This window comes from Arvicola amphibius, chromosome 5, assembly GCF_903992535.2.
Source record: "Arvicola amphibius chromosome 5, mArvAmp1.2, whole genome shotgun sequence".
In the NCBI taxonomy this organism is placed as follows: Eukaryota; Metazoa; Chordata; class Mammalia; order Rodentia; family Cricetidae; genus Arvicola; species Arvicola amphibius.
Window position 1 is genome coordinate 36,195,641 of NC_052051.1, and position 17,369 is coordinate 36,213,009.

The window sequence follows — 17,369 nt, forward strand, 5'->3', positions numbered from 1 at the left end:
TAAAAAAAAAAGCAGCAGCATTCAGTTGCTCTTATAAAAGAGGAGGAGCTGGGGAGATGGCTCAATGTTTAGAACACTGGTTGCTCTTGCAGAGGATCCAGGTTTGGTTCCCAGTACTAACGTGGTGGCTCACAATCACCCTTAACATCGTTCCAGGGGATCCAACGCCCTCTTCTGGTATCTGAAGGTACCAAGCATACACATGGTACAAACATGCAGGCAAAATACACATACACATAAAACTTTAAAACCTTAAAAAAAAACATCAAAACTAACAGCAACAAAAATAACATACTCAGGGAAAGGAGGTGGATCTGGTAAAGAGAAGCTCTTTCAAAATCCATAATCATATAGTAGCTTTGTAGAATGTACAGAATCCTCTGGCCATCTAGACAAGACAAACGTGTGACAAACACCTACATGTAGTAGAGCATGCCTATAATCTGAACACTAAAGGCAGTTTGAGTTCAGCCTAGTCTACATAGTGAGTTCCAGCCCAGCTAAGGTTACACAGTAAGACCAGTCTCCAAAATCAAATAAACAAAAGCAGTGTAAATCATTCTGGCTGCAGTGTCTGCGGCAGTCACTGTGAGAAGTGCTCTCATTGCACTGCCCAAGAACGCTCAAGAACCTGGCAATCTGCCCTCCTCTCACCTTCAGAGCTGTGATCTGCCCACAGAGATAACAAAAGGCCAGAAGGCAGAAAGGTACAGAATGCCAGTATGAGTAATGTTTTCCCATCAAATGCACATATTTCTAGTTTTACCTCAAACCATCCCCTCCCCTCCACCACAGGAAAACATTTCCTTTGCTTTCAGACTGAATCTGCAAAGATGCCTAAAACACTAGGTAACAACATCCTCACATAAATAGAAACAATGAGAACCTGGAATAGTTACTAAGTATGGATCAGTATTAGGTTGCTATGAAATAGCTTAATACATTGCGTCTTGCTTCAAACTGCAATAATTTTGATGTGAAAGTTACTCATTTCTGATGAAAATTCTAAAATTCATTATAATTGAATAAATTATTTATTCTTTTTTCCCCTGTGACATGACATCATTTAGTTTTGCTAGTTCTCCAAATGACACAGTTGCAGAGCCTCTTTCAGCTGGCCTTGCCTGAAAACAATAAAAATGAAAGATATTAGATATAGATAGGCCCAGAGTAACTCCAGTCAACAACAGAAAACAAAGAGAAACATAAACCCTCTAGGAAAAGATAGACCGGAATAGTGTTACCTGAGAGTCATGGTATTTCCACCCTATCATGTGGTAGATTTGGTAAGTGGCAGGTATGGAGCCATCTTCATTTCTGTACATTTCTAAAAAGACACACATGGTTAAATTCTGGAAACAATCAGGTGAGAAGTAGTATCTGCTCAATAAAATAAAATCATGTATTTTAAAGAGAAACGGGCACTAAGATAACTGCAGGGCTGAGAATGAATGCCTTACAGAAGAAGTCTTAACACAGAGAAGCTGACACTTTGGAAACAAGAGCTGTTTGGAAATAGATACCGAGCTAGGATCTGCGTTTAGAGAGAACAAAACCCACAAAGTCTGACAATATCTTACAAGAAGGAAACAGCACTGTGGAGCCAACAGCACACAGCACAAACCCCTCCATGAGCGCAGGTAGAAAGGGTGGGCAGCTCACCTCTGTAAACCGCCGCAGCTGCCAGCATCGTGTCTCGGTGCAGCAGGGCTTTTCTGTTCCAAGAACAGTTGCTCTCACCCATACCTAAAAATAGACTACAGTTTGAGAAAATACTGCAAATACCCTGGCAGCTCAGGATGAAGACAGGATCCATCTAATCCAACAGCGTACCTATCATCAGTCTCATCGCCTTCAGATGATAGCCAGCCTGCTTTCTGACTGCAGCAAACCTGCCTGACGCCTCTTCATTATTAAGTCGGGTAAGAAACTCTCAGGAGGGAAGTCCCAGGATGCTTCTTCCCACAGCAGCCACCGTCTATTGTAAGACAGCTCTAGACTCCAGATGGGTCACAAGCATTGACAAGTGCCTTTCAGAGAAAACCACATCTTACACCGCTTCTTGTGATGCTGTGACAATGCCCTCCTCCTAAGCAGCATATATAATTACAAGCTCAAAACTTGGAAAAGGGCTGTAGGACTCATTAGACAAGACCAACGCCATATTTTCCAATTTTGTGATATTTTACTATCACTTAATTTAAAAATCATGTGCATTCCTTACAGAGGCACTATCTTAGCATTTTAAAATTAATCTTCAGACCTCTTCCCTTATTTTAAAATTTCAAACTGTTCCCCTAAGTTGACAGTAAGAAGCCATTTTTACACAATTATTATTGTAGAGCTAGAGAGATAGCTAGGTGGTACAGTGGTTGCCTAACATGTGTTCAAGAGGCTGGGGATATGAGTTAATGGGTAACGTGCTTGCTGTATAACTATGATCTCCAGCATCTAACATAAAAAGCCAGTTGTGCCAGGCAGTGGTGGCACATGCCTTTAACCCAGCTTGAGGCAGAGACAGAAGGCAGAGGGCAGGGGCAAGGGCAGAGGCAGGAAGCTCTCTGTGAGTTTTAGGCCAGCCTGTTCTACAGAGTTCCAGGGCAGCCAGGCCTGCACAGAGAAATCCTGTCTTGAAAAAAAAAGAGAAAAAAAAAAGAAAAAAGGAAAAAGCTAGGTATGGTTTCGCCTGCCTGTGATCATAGTGCTGGAAAGGGAGACAAGGGAATCCTTAAGGCAGCTCATCCTAAAAATTAGTGAGCTCCAGGTTGAGAGAGAGAGAGAGAGAGAGAGAGAGAGAGAGCAACAGAGGATACTGACAAAGACCTCTGTGTACACATATGGAGGCTGCACACACACTCATATGCACACATAAGCATATCACACACATACACAGAGTCCTGCGTTCATTTCCCAGTACCACAAAAAATAAAAACAAATTAATATAATATCAAATTAATGCTATATATCTTTCTTTACGTATACATTCATTCGTTTGTTTGTTTATTTACCTATTGGTTTTTCGATGCACAGTTTCTCTGTGTAACAGCCCTAGCTGTTGTGGAACTCACAGAAATCCACCTGCACCTGCCTGCCTCTGCCTCCTGAGTGCAGGGATTAGAGGCAAGTGCTACCACCACCTGGTTCTTCATGTATACATATAAATTAAAAGTTATTTGGAAAGGCCATGTTTAAGATCATTCTACAAAGTAACTAAAGAAACTTTAAAATGTTATAATTATTAATACCAAAATTTATTACATGTCGGGCAGTGGTGGCACATGCCTTTAATCCCAGCACTCCAGAGGCAGAGTCAGGCAGATCTCTGAGGCCAGCCTGATCTACATAGCTAGTTCTAGGACAGTTCAGGGCTTCACAGAGAAACCCTATCTCAAAAAAAAAAAAAAAACAAAACAAAAAACAAAAACAAATCAAAAAACTTGAGCAGTGCCTATTACTACTTTCACTAATCAAGAAATGACTCATTTTCTTCAAGAGTTAAAAATAACTGATTTTAAATTTTTATTTAAATAAAGTTTTAGTAATAAATATAATTTCAAATTTTATTTCAATGAACTTTTAAAAGCAGTCAACAAGGGGACTGGAGAGATGGTTCAGTTAAGTGCACACACTGCTTTTGCTGAGGGCCTGAGTTTGGCTTCCAACACACATCAGACAGCACACAACAACCTAGAACCCCAGCTCCACAGATCTGACAGCTTCTTCTGGCTTCTGAGGCCACTGCTTCAATAAGTAATGAAATTGATTGTACTAATATAATGTCCTGTGTTTATGAGTTTAATGGCCCAATTCATAAAGATTATTAATAGCTACAAACTAGAAAGTTAATGAAAAATGTGACTGGGTGTAAACTGTAAACACACGTTTACAATCCCAGCACTTAGGGTACAGAGGTAGGAGGACCATGATTAGAGGGTCATCCTCAGCTGTGTGAGACCCCTTTTCAAGTACACAAACAAACAACGTTCAACCAAAACAAAAAACACTGGGGGCTGGAGAGGTGGCTCAGTGGTTAAAAGCATATACTCCTCTTCCAGAGGAACTGAGTTCAATCAATTCCCAACACCTCACATTAGAGGCTCATAATGTCCAGTAACTCCAGTTTTGAAGGATCCACTGTCTTTTTCTGGCCTCTATGGGCATCTACACATGTGGCATATGCTCAGACACACACACACACACACACACACACACACACACACGAAGAAAGGAAGGAGGGAAGGAAGAAAGGAAGGAAAGAAGGAAGAAAGAAATCTTAAAAAAATATTTTAGACCCACTCTATATTCATTGTAAAAATATTCTTCCACATAGTGAATATCAATCACACAATGACCAAAAGTAAACTAGGGGTCATTACCTATGAGGGACACAGTTACCTTAGCTTCTGTTCAGCTTTCCATGGCCCTGGCTTCCTTACACATCACATGCAGTAAATACACATACAGCACAGAAGAGACTACTAGATGTTCTAAAATGCTTTCCAAACAATCACTGTTTGCATATTCTAAATAAAATCATTAGGCACATGCCACCTCTGTGGGTCTGACCCAGCTCAGTTATAGAAGATTCAAAAGCACACTCCACAGCATCAGCAGCAACTCCACTGCCTCAGGAGTCCACTCTTCCTTGGATGCACACTGTCTCACTGAACACACCCTCACCTTCCTTGTGAAGTACTGAAGAGAACCTGAACCCTAGGAGCACAACTTTAACCTAGGACAAGAATGGTTCTACCTTTAGTAAAACCAGTTTTTCATCTTTAAAATGGAGTATCTTATACTACACTGTGGGGAAGCTTGACTGTCGACCACCTAGAAAGTCATCTACAACCGCAGACTCGACCTGAGCTTGTGATAAGACCAGACGGCAGGGAACTGTTTAAGACTCTCAGTGTTTTCACATTTGATCTTGGCCAAAAGGTTGAGGTTTCTCACAGTGTTTTTAAGGTTAAGTTCAACTGCTTATTAAAAATAAACTTTAATATGTTATTACTGGAGCAATGATGAATATTGCCTTAAAAAAACTGAACTTACCTTAAAACCACTATGAAAGCCTTGAAAATTTCTCATGTATTCATCAGTTGGTAATGCAACTTGTTTGTAAAATTAGGTCAATATTCTGGACTTTTTTCTGTGAATTAATAATAATGGCAGCTAAAATGAGACACGCCTCAACTATTCAAAAGACAACCACAACACAGATGTAGAATACAAAAGCCAACTGGGGAGATAACCACCTTCCAGTCAGCACAGCAGCACCCCTTGCAAGCACCCAACTCATGCAAGTCCCATCGCCCTTGGCCTTTTCCTACAGAGTAAATAGCTGTGATTTCAGGCTATGAATGAATGAAGTTGTCTGCCTCCATTAACTACAATTACAGGTTCCTTACCTGTCTGTGTCTTGGTTCCTCGTGTATCAGGACAGACTGATCATGCTATACCCTCCTATAAGCCATGCCTTATAAGCATGCAAACAGTGTGCTTCTACTATTCCCAAATCTGACTCACCTCTGCGGGAAAGTCTCAAGACAAACCTGCTTCTTCTACACACTTAAGCAATATTATTACCGTAGTTGCCCCAACACAAGCTTAGGATACACATGGCTTTTACATCTCCCCACCCATGCTTTATACACACCGTTCTCTGTGTCACCCCTCCAAATTTTCCCTACACTTCATCCTCCTGGCCAACTTAGGTTCAGGCTTTTCTACAAAAGACTCCCTGACATCATAAGCAAATTTAAGGCCAAATCCCTTCTGCTTCTCTCCTTTTACAGGTTTGTCTGTCTATCTTGGAAGTTCTTTATCTAAAATATTAGCAACTTGAGATCAGAAACGATGTATCTCTCCCACTGGCTGAGGAGTTGGCACACAGCAACTGCTCAATAAATATAAAATCCAGCAGTTAACATTTTTGTCTAGTTTCTCAAATGGCAAGTTTACACATATAACTCTTCTTAATCCACCGACAGATAAAACATCAGAGACATGTGACATTCGTAGAAGGCCTCACAGTAGAGATAGTGTATCAATGGAAAGGGTAAGTGTGAGGAACACATCCTCAAAATGTAAGACAACTTAAGACCCCCATGGAACAGGCATCACCAACTGGAAAGGGGCTGAGGCACCCTTCTGAGGGACCAGAAAGGTTTTAAAGCTTGGTCTAGAAGGTGGTTAAAAATGCAAACAGTGACCTGCCTGAAGACCATGCATGGTGATTTGAAGAGAATAGCCCTTGAATGAGAATGATCCCCATAGCTGTATCTGAATGTTTGGTTCCCCGTTAGTGGAACAGTTAAGGAAGGATTCGGAGGTATGGCCTTGTTGGAGTAGGTGTGGGCTTTGTTGGAGGAGGTGTGTCTTTCCCTGCCTGCCTGCCAGTGGATCAGGAGGTAAACTCTCAGCTTCATGCCTGCCTGCCTACCACCAAATTCCCTGACATGATGATAATGAATTAAGCCTCTGAAATCATAAACTCGAGTGGCAGCATGTACCAGACCTGGCATGCCCAAGCCAAATCAAGTTCTGGCACGGAGGGTGGAGCTGGATACACTGCTCCACCTCTATCTGAAGAGCTATTAGCCATTGTTAGCTGCTGGGAGAGAAAGGCTCAGTTTTTTTCTAAGAATGCAGCCACTGATAAACTAACCACAATATAGCAGAAGGCCACAGATCCAAGTAGCACAAACTGGCCTATATGGGGGGTGGGGGGAGGGGTAAGCAGGGAGAACAGGGACACAAAACTGGGAGGCAAGGAAAGGTGGGTGGATCTTAAAAAGAGTTTGGGGAGAGTGAATATGATAAAAATATATTGTATGAAAACCTCAAATAATAAAAATATGTACAAGTAGCTATAGCATTAAGGTTATGGCACTTAACAGGACAAAAAGACTAACTTCACTGTTTTAAAGATATATCTGTATTTAGTATATAGTATGTAGATTCAAGCAACTAATTCTAGGTTTAGCATGACTACAGATAAAGTACTTATGCCTTGATATGTTCACCTATAAATCAATGTATTAAAAAAATAAGCCAGGGCTGGAGAGATGGCTCAGTGGTTAAGAGCATTGCCTGTTCTTCCAAAGGTCCTGAGTTCAATTCCCAGCAACCACATGGTGGCTCACAACCATCTGTAATGAGATCTGGTGCCCTCTTCTGGCCTGCAGGAATACACGCAGACAGGATATTATATACATAATAAATAAATAAATAAAATATATTTTTAAAAAATCTAAGCCAGAGACAATGGTACATAGTTATAACTCCAGCACTCAGGAGGTAGAGACAAGCAGACAGGGAGTCTGGGGTCAGTCTATGATCAAGGTTAGCCTGAGATATATAACCAGACCATCTCAAAAACATCAGAGGCTGGAGATATAGCATTTTCTTTATATGTGCAAGGCTAACAATTTTCGATCCTTAGAAACACACAGCCACATGGGGCAGGGCAGCACCCACACATGGGAAGAAAAAGCTTCAGAGAACTGCAGAGTAATTACTGTATTTTTAAATCAGTGGGCAGTAACCTTTCCCAACTGATAGGTCTAATTTCTTGTCTCTTTCTATTTTCTTTCTTGAAATGAATCATGAACACTGCATTTATTATAGACCAGCACAAAATAAACACTCCATTTGAAGAATTATCATTGGAGCCTAAATGAGAAATAAGTTCATTACCATGTCTCAAGCTTTTAGATAAAAGGGCTCCATGATTCTATCAGTGTGTTTAGTACTTCGAGAAGTGTTCAAAAATGGTTGCTGTCATTTAATATCTTTATCATCTTGAGTATACATCTAAAGCCTACCAACCCTATATTTCATAATGAAAAGGGACCATAATGGTAAGTTTTTGGCTATGTGTATCTCCCTGTGTTAATATGGCAGTGTAACTACACACTCAGAAATGTGCTAAGCATGTGAAATGGCCCTTGTGACAAACGGGAAAGTCATGGAATCAAACATGCCAGACGCTTATCACTAATAAACAACTACAACAAGCAACAGGGGTCAGTTAGAAGCCAGGGCAGGAGAGAAGAGTTTGGCACCTAATTCTGTCACTTAGATTCAAGTGTTCTCTTTAGCCCTAATATTTATCACTTAGCACACAAGAGGGCTACTGAAATAAGCAAGTGCAACAATGTTTGCAAAAACCATAAATCTATATATAAAAGAACAGGAAAGCAATTTTATAATTTCATTATTTCAAAACATATTACAATTTTCAGAACATGAAGGCTTCTTTAGGTAAGCATAATTCTATCTCACAAACCGCAACTTTAACTCCACCAGCAATCAAAACTGTCTGTGCTACTAATTAAACATGATGTGTGTGTGTAGGAGAGAGAGAGAAACAGAGACAGAAAAAGAAAGTATGTGTATGTGAGAGAGAGCGAGGGAGAGAGCATGATCAAGTAGTTCACAAAGAACAGTTGGAAATCTCCCGATAGAAGGTGTCTATTTACTGTTATAAGTCACATCCTTCTTAAGTTGGGAGGTGGGGTCTGTGTCGCTGTTGCTCCTCAGTGTCTTCCCAGCCATTACTTCCTCCACCTGTGTAAACCCTCACCCTGTAGAGGCTTGTCCACTGAGCCATAACCTTCTCCTGCTCCTGTCTGCTGGAAGATTATCAGTCCCCTCCTTTGCAAGTTTTGGCACTTGGCTCAGTTTTCCCGTGTGCCTCTGCTCATGCCACCATTCTAAGAGGATGGGTTTTCAAAGGTAGTGTCCATCAAATTCCATTCTCTCTGCCTCATCTGTGAGCTATGCCCCAGAAGGAGTTGCCACTTGTAATTGCTTTAGCTTCCATCATTCACCTGGCACCTCATTTTCTGACTTCACCATCCTACTCTTTTAGCATGATTACGTACTTCAGCCAAACAATTTTCTGACTACTCTGAGATGCTTAGCTACAGCAACTTTCACCTAACTTCCCAACTTACTTTTTCCTTCTACTTCCTATTCTTCCAGGCCACTATTTCAATTATATTTATGGAGTTATCTTTCACTTTTGGATTTCTGCCATTTAAATAGCAAAACCCCACCCCAAACTGACCCAACTACCTTTCTGTATGTAGCCAAACCACACTGGTAAGTCTGATTGACTTTAAATGGACCCTTCCAACTCTAACTTTTCCCTAGTCAGTTCTCCTTTCTCTTCAATGATTATTTCCCAGTGTTTCAGCATAATTCTCAAGCATTGTACCTCTATATTGTATTACTTCCTTTGTAACAAGGAAAACAGCTTCATTAGCTGGGAACTTCCTGCTATCAAACACAAACATCTATGTCTACTAGGACTATTCTCTTACATATACATACATATACACACACGCTCGCGCGCGCGCACACACACACACACACACACACACACTCACATCTGCCTCCCCATCCCCTAATCGGTTCTGCTGCAGTGATAGGGGAGACTCAAGTTACTCCAGCGGGTGAGAGGCTCATCAGCAAAGAAACACAGATAGTCCACATTTGTAAGACTGCATCTACTCTTCACAAAGGCCACATTTGATCTACCTAAAACTGTCAATTTCCCTCCTAAATATCTAAAATACACTTACCCAAATCCAAAACACTACTATCCCTTAGCAAACTTTATTGCAGAAAGCTTCTTTTGCTAATTTACTCTTAAATATACAAATCTTGGACCGGAGAAATGTTTAGTGGTTTGGAATACTTGTTGTGTTAGCAGAGGACCAGGGTTTGATCCCAGGAACCGCATTCATAAGCTTAAATTCAGGGGATCCAACATCCTCTCCTGGCCTCCTCTGGACCAGGCACACATATGGCACACATACACACATGCAGACAAAATACACATACATATAAAATAAATACATTTTTAAAAAATTTAAAATATTAATGATATTTTAACTTCCTCCCAATTAAAATGTTTGATAAGAACAATCTTTGTTTTTTTAATTAACTATTTAATGAAGATCTGCAGTGGTGTGGGATACTCAAATTACTACAGGGGTAAGAGGATGATCAGCAAAGACACACAGGTAACCAAAATTTGTAAGACTGCATTCAGCAAATACTTATTTCACAAAGGCCACTGCATCAGGTTGGGGATAAAAAAGTGAGAAAGAAAAACCAAACCCTTGAGGACCTTTGTCAGATGAAGCAGACTAAGGAATTTAGCCTCAACATGGGCATGACCACAAGGAGAGACTAATCAAGAGCTCTCTATTGACATTTGGACCACTTTGCAGGTGTGATATATACCAGGATGCTACAAATGAACCGTGAAAAAAGCAATTATAGAGACTTTTGAAGGTCTAAGTGACAAGCCTGGTACAGCTACATTTATGCAACTTTCAAAGCCAAGCTAAAGCTCTGGATCTGAACTAATGGTAAGGGCCTTCCCTAATTCTGAGAAGACAGCAAACATATATGTAAGAAAAAATGCATTACAGCACATTAATTTGGGTAGCCCATGCCTGTAAACCAAACTGAAACAGCACAGCCCTGTGTTCAAGGCCAGCCTGGGGCCAAACCATGAGACAAGTCTCACAAAACCAAACCCACCCCAAATTTCAAGAATTTGGGAAGTCAAATTGTCAATTTATTTTGGGTACTGGAGATCAAACCCATAGAAGGGAAAACAATGTTAAGAGGGTGTGTTATTGTTTAAACATGGAACCCCACAACTACCACCACTGCCAAAAAGCCTTTGTTGAAATCTCAGTTCCCAGCTGGTGGCACCATTCTAGAAAACTGTGGAAGAGGGAAGACCTAGCTGAGGAAAGAGAGCAACTGGAAGCTAAGCCTTGAGGACTAGTGGCTGGTTCTATGTCACTTGTGGCCTCCTGCTGTGGCATTTCAGCTGCCTCTTTCTCCCAGAACACAGCCTTCCTGCTATGACAGATTGCATACCCTGAGTCAACACAGACTTCTCCCTTAAGTTGCCTCTGTCAGGTATTCGGTCACAAAGACAAAAGTAAGTAATTCGGGGACTGTAAGGTTTTGTGCAGGACCTGATCCCCGCTGCCAACAATCTCATCACTGAACACTGCATCTCACTGCCCTCTGCTGAATGCTGTTTATCCAGTTCCAGCTACGTTCTCTTGCAAAAGTCTTCTGGATACGCTATTCTTTGTGCCTGAGACACGCTTCTCTCACCTTTTCATCCAGTTAACTCATCTTTATCTCTTTAGAACATGGCTCAAATGCCAGCTTCTCAAAATTTCTTTAATCTCACAGATCAGGATTTATTCTAACTAAACCCTCAATCTCAAACTCATTAAACTATCTAAGGTGAAATGTGTTTAAATGTGTGTGTGTAGATATGCATGTGTGCACACTTAGACCTGAGATACGAACTTCCGCTAATGGAAGTCACTAAAGTATTTTATCACAAGTGTACCCTTCAGCAAACTCCTCCTATGCTATTCCAGAAGCAGCCGCAGTGCTGCAAGCCTCGGTTTCACAGCACTGACCACAACTCTAATTTAACCCTTCTTTGTGACATGCCTGCTGTCTGCTTCCTCCCTTTTAGACCATAGTGTGCTTTCTCTACAGGAATGGATTCCAAATGCCTAGAGCACAGTGTCAAATGGAGTCTACAAATGCCTTCCTTACCTTTTAAGTCTTCCATCAATTCAAACATTCCAGGATAGTTAACTTGAATTTCATCAGTATCCTATTTTTAAAAGAAAAACATAATATTCACGTGACTATCAGAAACAAACAAACAAAAATCAAGCTTTGGAAAGGAGTTATAACTATTTCCCAGACCATCTCTCAAGGTAGGCAGGAAATGTCCCTTACCAGAGCCTCACGAGTACAAAGTAAATGTCCACCACTGAGCTCTATATCCACCAAGAATTGTCTTGTTTTGAATATTCTTTGCAATGTTATATTACCAAAACTCTAACAACTGTGCCAGTTTCTTCTCCGAAGGCAAAATGAAGTCACTCTACTTTATATTGTGATGGTCGCTTTTATCTATTTTTTTGAGACAGGGTCTTATGATGTAGCCTAGACTGTTCTGGAACTCACTATGTAGACCATGCTGGCCTCAAACTCAATGATCTGCCTACCTCTGCCTCTAGGGAGATTAAAGGCCTTTGCCACCATGTGTGGCTTCTTCTTGTTTTTTGTAAAATATTCCCCCAAAAGGGTATGCCATTCTTGGTACTACAAGACCAAACTAGGCATGGAATGGACAGAGCAAGCTCCTATTCAATCTCCCAACTCCAAACATCCATTTAACATACTGTGTTCAGATAAAGGACACATTAGATATTAAACTGAAAAGAAAAAAATGTGTCACCGTGTCACAATGGAGAACTGTGTGGGAAGAGAGCATCAGTGAGGGATTGTCTGTATTAGGTTTGCCTGTGGGGCTATCTTGATAGGGGAAGACCTGACCCACTGTGGCCAATACTATTCCCTGGGGCTTGGAAATGGATTGCAAAAGAGTGGGAAAAGTTTTAAAAACATTTAAAAAGTGGAAAATGTTAGCTTAGTAATAAGCATCCATGCATTTATTCTCTTTCTGTATGAGTGTATTACTTCAAGTTCCTGTCGGGTAGAAGGATGAAGTAGCAGATATCAGAGGAGACTTATTTATACTTCAAAATTTGTTCTATCTTGTCTCGCTATATATACATTTCATTATTCCTTCCTAGTATTTTAAATATGCATGGGTCTGTGTGTGTGTGCGTGTGTGCATGTGTGTGTGTGTGACAGAGAGAGAGAGAGAGAGAGAGAGAGAGAGATCATTTTTTATAACAGTACTGGGAATTACACTCAGAGCCTCATACCAGCTAGGTGAAGGGTTCTACCAATGAGCAGACATGGGAACCTAACCCTCTTTTACTAAGTGCACACGAAGGCAATTTAGAAAACCGTCAAGTGTGACACTGTACTCCGGAAACACAGTTCGTCAACCTAGTCGCCTCATGACCTCTTTACCTTTGCGTGCTAAGTGCTGGGATTACACACACCACCACAGCTGGCTAAAGAAGCATTTACTTCATCTTTATTCTTACTGTCTAGTGGTGGTAGAGACAGAATCTAGGTAAGAACTCTTCACTGGGCTATATCCTCAGTCCAATGTAGTTCTTTTTTATAAAAATGCAGAGTTTATATTAACAAGTAGTGTATACTATCTTTAGTCTTAAAAGAGTAAATTCTGGGATTGGAGAGATGGCTCAGCAGTTAGGAGCACTGACTGCTCTTTCAGAGAACCCGAATTTAATTCCCTGCACCCCACATGGTGGCTCTGTAACTCCAGTTCGAGGGGACCCAACATCCTCACAGATATACATGCAGGGAAAACACCAATGCACATAAAATGAAAATAAATTGTTAAAAAAAGATAACAACAACGAAAAGAATGAGTTCTAATAAGTTAAGATTTTCTTCCTTTTTTTTTTTTCTTTACAGGGTTTCCCTGTGTAGCTCTGGCTGTCCAGGAACTTACTCTGTAGACCAGGCTAGCCTTGAACTCAGAGATCCATCAGCCTCTGCCTCCCAAGTGCTGGGATTAAACAAAAGTCTGAAATTCTGAAAACCAAAGTTTAAAAATTTTGAGAAATGTTGTTCTCAGAAGAGAGCTAAGATTTGAAGGATTAAAGTCAAATGACACATTTTTCAGTTATCTGTAGTTTTAAATTTATAAGAATTACTTGTGAATTACTACTATAATTTTTAAAAATCTTGAAAATATAATAGCCTCTCAATGTATAACTTCTTATATCAGTTAATGTTGGTTCTTCAACATGAAGCTATGCTTTCCAATTTTCAGATGTTCAACATCTCAAAACCACTTTTTATTGACTTAAGACAATTTAAAAATTTATAGACATCAACCAGACATATCAGGGTTGCTTTCCGCTCGACAAAGCCTTGCCTCCTCTCCCAGCCTGTTTTTATTCCCTTTCCCCTCTGAAGGCATTTATTTATTCATTCATTTATTTATTTATTTATTTTAGATTAGGGTTTCTGCGTGTTCATCCCTCTTGCGTTCTATCACTACGCAGGTGGGTACGATGTATAAAATGGATGATCTTATGAAATGCATTTACAATAAGTTAACTCAAATAGTTTATCATCTCTAGTTATGCAACTGGAGGCTTTCTTCAACAAGAAATCTCAGTCACCTCCAATCACATTTAGTTATGTTTCTATGTCAGAAGGATTTGGGAATCATAGAATATCTATTCAACTCATCTCAAGAGAGAATGAGTCCTGGAGAGCAACTGTGACCGGAGAGGTGGAAAGGAGATGCCTATCTTCCAGGAATTTACCCTTAGAAGTTCTAGGAGTAGGAGGAATGGAGAGAGAAAGTAGTAGGTTTTTTTTGTTTGTTTGTTTGTTTGTTTTTTTCGAGACAGGGTTTCCCTGTAGTTTCTAGAGCCTGTCCTGGAACTAGCTCTTGTAGACCAGGCTGGCCTTGAACTCAGAGATCTGCCGGCCTCTGCCTCCCGAGTGCTGGGATTAAAGGCGTGCGCCACCACCGCCCGGCAGTAGTAAATATTTCATACCAACAATCAGGGCACCTCATGCCCTCTGACCACTTAATATCAGGGGCCTCCCGAGGGAAAAATCATTTATATATTTTTAAGAAATGCTGAGAAACTAAAGTACATCTCCTAAATTCCCTTAAGTGGTACAGAGATAGTACAGTCACAGAAGCCAGGTGTGTATGCCTGTGATCCAAGTACACTGGGGTGGAGGCAGAAAGTTCAGTTCAAAGTCACAGTGACTTCCTTATCAACTTAGGGGTGTAACACACCTACTCTCAGAAACACCTCCCCAAAATAAATTAAGTTATATCCAGTGCGCTATCACATCAGTCTATGTAGAATCTGTGTTTCTTCTATACTTCCTGCTTATGGATCCTCTCTGTAAAACTCTCCACCCTGACTACAGTGGCATTTCAATTGTATCTTAATAAGTAAAGCTTGCCTGAAGATGAGAGTGTGAAACAGCCCCACTGGTCAGCCTTACAGACCAGGTAATGGCAACATACACCTTTCATCCCAGTAGCCACACTAGTTTGCCACAGAAACCGGGTGTTGCATGACTTTAATCCCAGTTCTAGAAAGGATTATAAAACGAGAGGAGACAGCTCTCAGTCAGTCTCATTCTGAGGTTTCCTGGAAGCAGGATTGCCACTTCAGACTGAGGTGGAGGTAAGAGCCAGTGGCTGGCTGCTTTGGTTTTTAGATCTTCAAGTTGAACCCCAATTTCTCTCTCTGAGTTTTTATTAATCATGCAACACTGATGGAAATAAAGCATGTTCTAACTCAACTAAGCCTAGACTTAGGAGAATGTAGGCATTTGTGTATGCTTGAATTAAGAGCTGGTGGTGGGGACAGTACCACAGATGCCCCTATAATGGATACCCAGTATCACATTTGTAGTGGTCTCATCCCATATTACATCTAACTTGGATTTGAAGATTCTAATGGAGTAGTATTTTTAAAAAGTCTCTCTCAAAGGGATTGGCAACATGACTCAGCAGGTAAAGCACTGAGTTCAGTCCTGAAGCCCACAGTAGAACTGACTCCCGAAAGCTGTCCTCTGACCATGCCACACCTTCCTCCCTCACAAGATAAATAGGTATTATTTAAAGAAAAGTCTCTTCATAAACTGTGGTACATTTCTTTGGAGCTACTTATCCTGAAATCTAATACTACAGAGTTTCTATTCCTGACATTTCAGTCAGGCTGTGTTTATGCACACTAAAGACAGTAAGGACACCCCCTCCCCAAGAAAAGGTAAAACAAGGAGAACTGCCCCAACAATACAATTGATTAGTGGGTTACTAGGTTCTCCAGATACTCACCACAGTCAGGGTATTGAAACCAGCTCTCCCAAGCAGATGTCCTAGGTCATTGACAGCAGTGAAGGGAGAAATGTGTGGGGAAAACCCTCCTTCCCGTTCTGTTTCTGCTAACTGTAATGAACACCGAAGTTCATAGAGCGTGTCACCGCCAAACATTGCGCCAACAAACACCCCATCTGGTTTTAAGACATAATGAATCTGTAATAAATATAACAAAACTATTCAAATTTTACAGACAGCATCCAAATTAGTACTTATGACTACCAACCTTATTTTGCCAAATAAATCAGAAAGTAAATAACATCAGACAAGAAACCCAGACTCACTGATGTATGGTGTGTAGTAGTGTTGTAATGACAAAGACAGACAATACTCACTAACGATACTAGTATCTATAAGATGCCTTATGTTTTCAAATTTTATAGATACAGCTTGCTTTTTACAGTAACAGAATACTACAAGAAAAAACATTTAAAGAATGACAGCTCACAAAAATTATAATTCTTCCTGTTCATGCCCTCTGAAAAGCAATTCTGTAAGATGTCCCACCAATGGATGTTATTTATTTCCCAATCCTTTAATCTGGGCTGGACTTGTGGTTTATTCTGACTAAAGAAACGCAGTACAAGTGGCAGCTCATGACTTTCAGCCTAGTGGATCCAGTTCTCACACAGCCCTGTATGCTTCCTTCTAACTGTTCTCTAGGAACACTCCACTTGACTTGACCACACCATCATCTACCCACTACCCTCTGTTCACTGACAAACACCAATCTACAGGCATTGATCTAACACTTCCTGAGAGTAATACAAAGGAGAGACACAAACATAAACAAGTTCCTATGCAGAAAAAGTTCACAGGCAATAAAGGAAGAGAAGAAATTTTAAGATAGAATATGCTCTGTAGCCAGGCAGTGGTGGTGCACACCTTTAATCCTAGCACTCAGGAGGCCAAGGCAGGCAGATCTCTGAGCTTGAGGCAGGTCTGGTCTACAAAGTGAGATCTGGGATACTCAGGGCTACATGGAGAAACCCTGTCTCAAACAAAAGAACATGCCTTGTGATACCAATATTATTTTACACAGTAATTAATTAAATCTTTTATAAATATAAACATCTCTACAACTGACTATTCTTAAAGTTCTCAAGGAATGCCACCTAATGTATATATTTGTGGGTCAAAGAGAGTACCGAGGATACCTAGGCCACAGAACATTATAAACACTTGGTTTCATGCCACTCTCTGTCAGACTTTTGAACGTGAAAACAACAACATTTGTCAATCTGTGATAATAAGCTAACACAGAACTGAGTCAACACAAGTTTTCTCTCACCTGTTCAAGTGCTCTAGGAAGGTCATTCACCCAGTGCAAACTAAAACAGAAACACATAGTTGCTTAGCCTTAATTAATATAATTATCACTAGGCTGAAACCACAAAAAGGAATTGAACTTTGAAATCTGAAATTAAATTGTTTTCTACACTTCCACAACTCTGACCTTTTTAACTGTCTCCATACTTTTGTCCTTTCCAGAATG

General features: G+C 40.5%; 1 protein-coding gene across 4 annotated transcripts in view; it reads right to left on the bottom strand.

Moving 5' to 3' along the window:
- Positions 1–1,015: 1,015 nt before the first annotated feature.
- The window catches only part of Ndufaf5 (NADH:ubiquinone oxidoreductase complex assembly factor 5), a 32,534-nt gene continuing 16,180 nt past the window's right edge, over positions 1,016–17,369 (bottom strand). The window contains exons 6-11 of one of the 4 annotated variants that reach the window (XM_038330715.1): positions 17,166–17,205; positions 15,833–15,943; positions 11,614–11,674; positions 1,663–1,746; positions 1,245–1,327; positions 1,016–1,124 (exon numbers count right to left, since the gene is read on the bottom strand). In XM_038330715.1, coding sequence (XP_038186643.1) covers positions 1,035–1,124; positions 1,245–1,327; positions 1,663–1,746; positions 11,614–11,674; positions 15,833–15,943; positions 17,166–17,205 — 469 coding nt within the window. In that variant the 3' untranslated portion in view covers positions 1,016–1,034. Of the gene's footprint in view, positions 1,125–1,244; positions 1,328–1,662; positions 1,747–4,248; positions 5,150–11,613; positions 11,675–15,832; positions 16,031–17,165; positions 17,206–17,369 lie in introns of those variants that run through there. The other 3 variants (XM_038330714.1, XM_038330718.1, XM_038330716.1) reach the window with 3 other exon arrangements.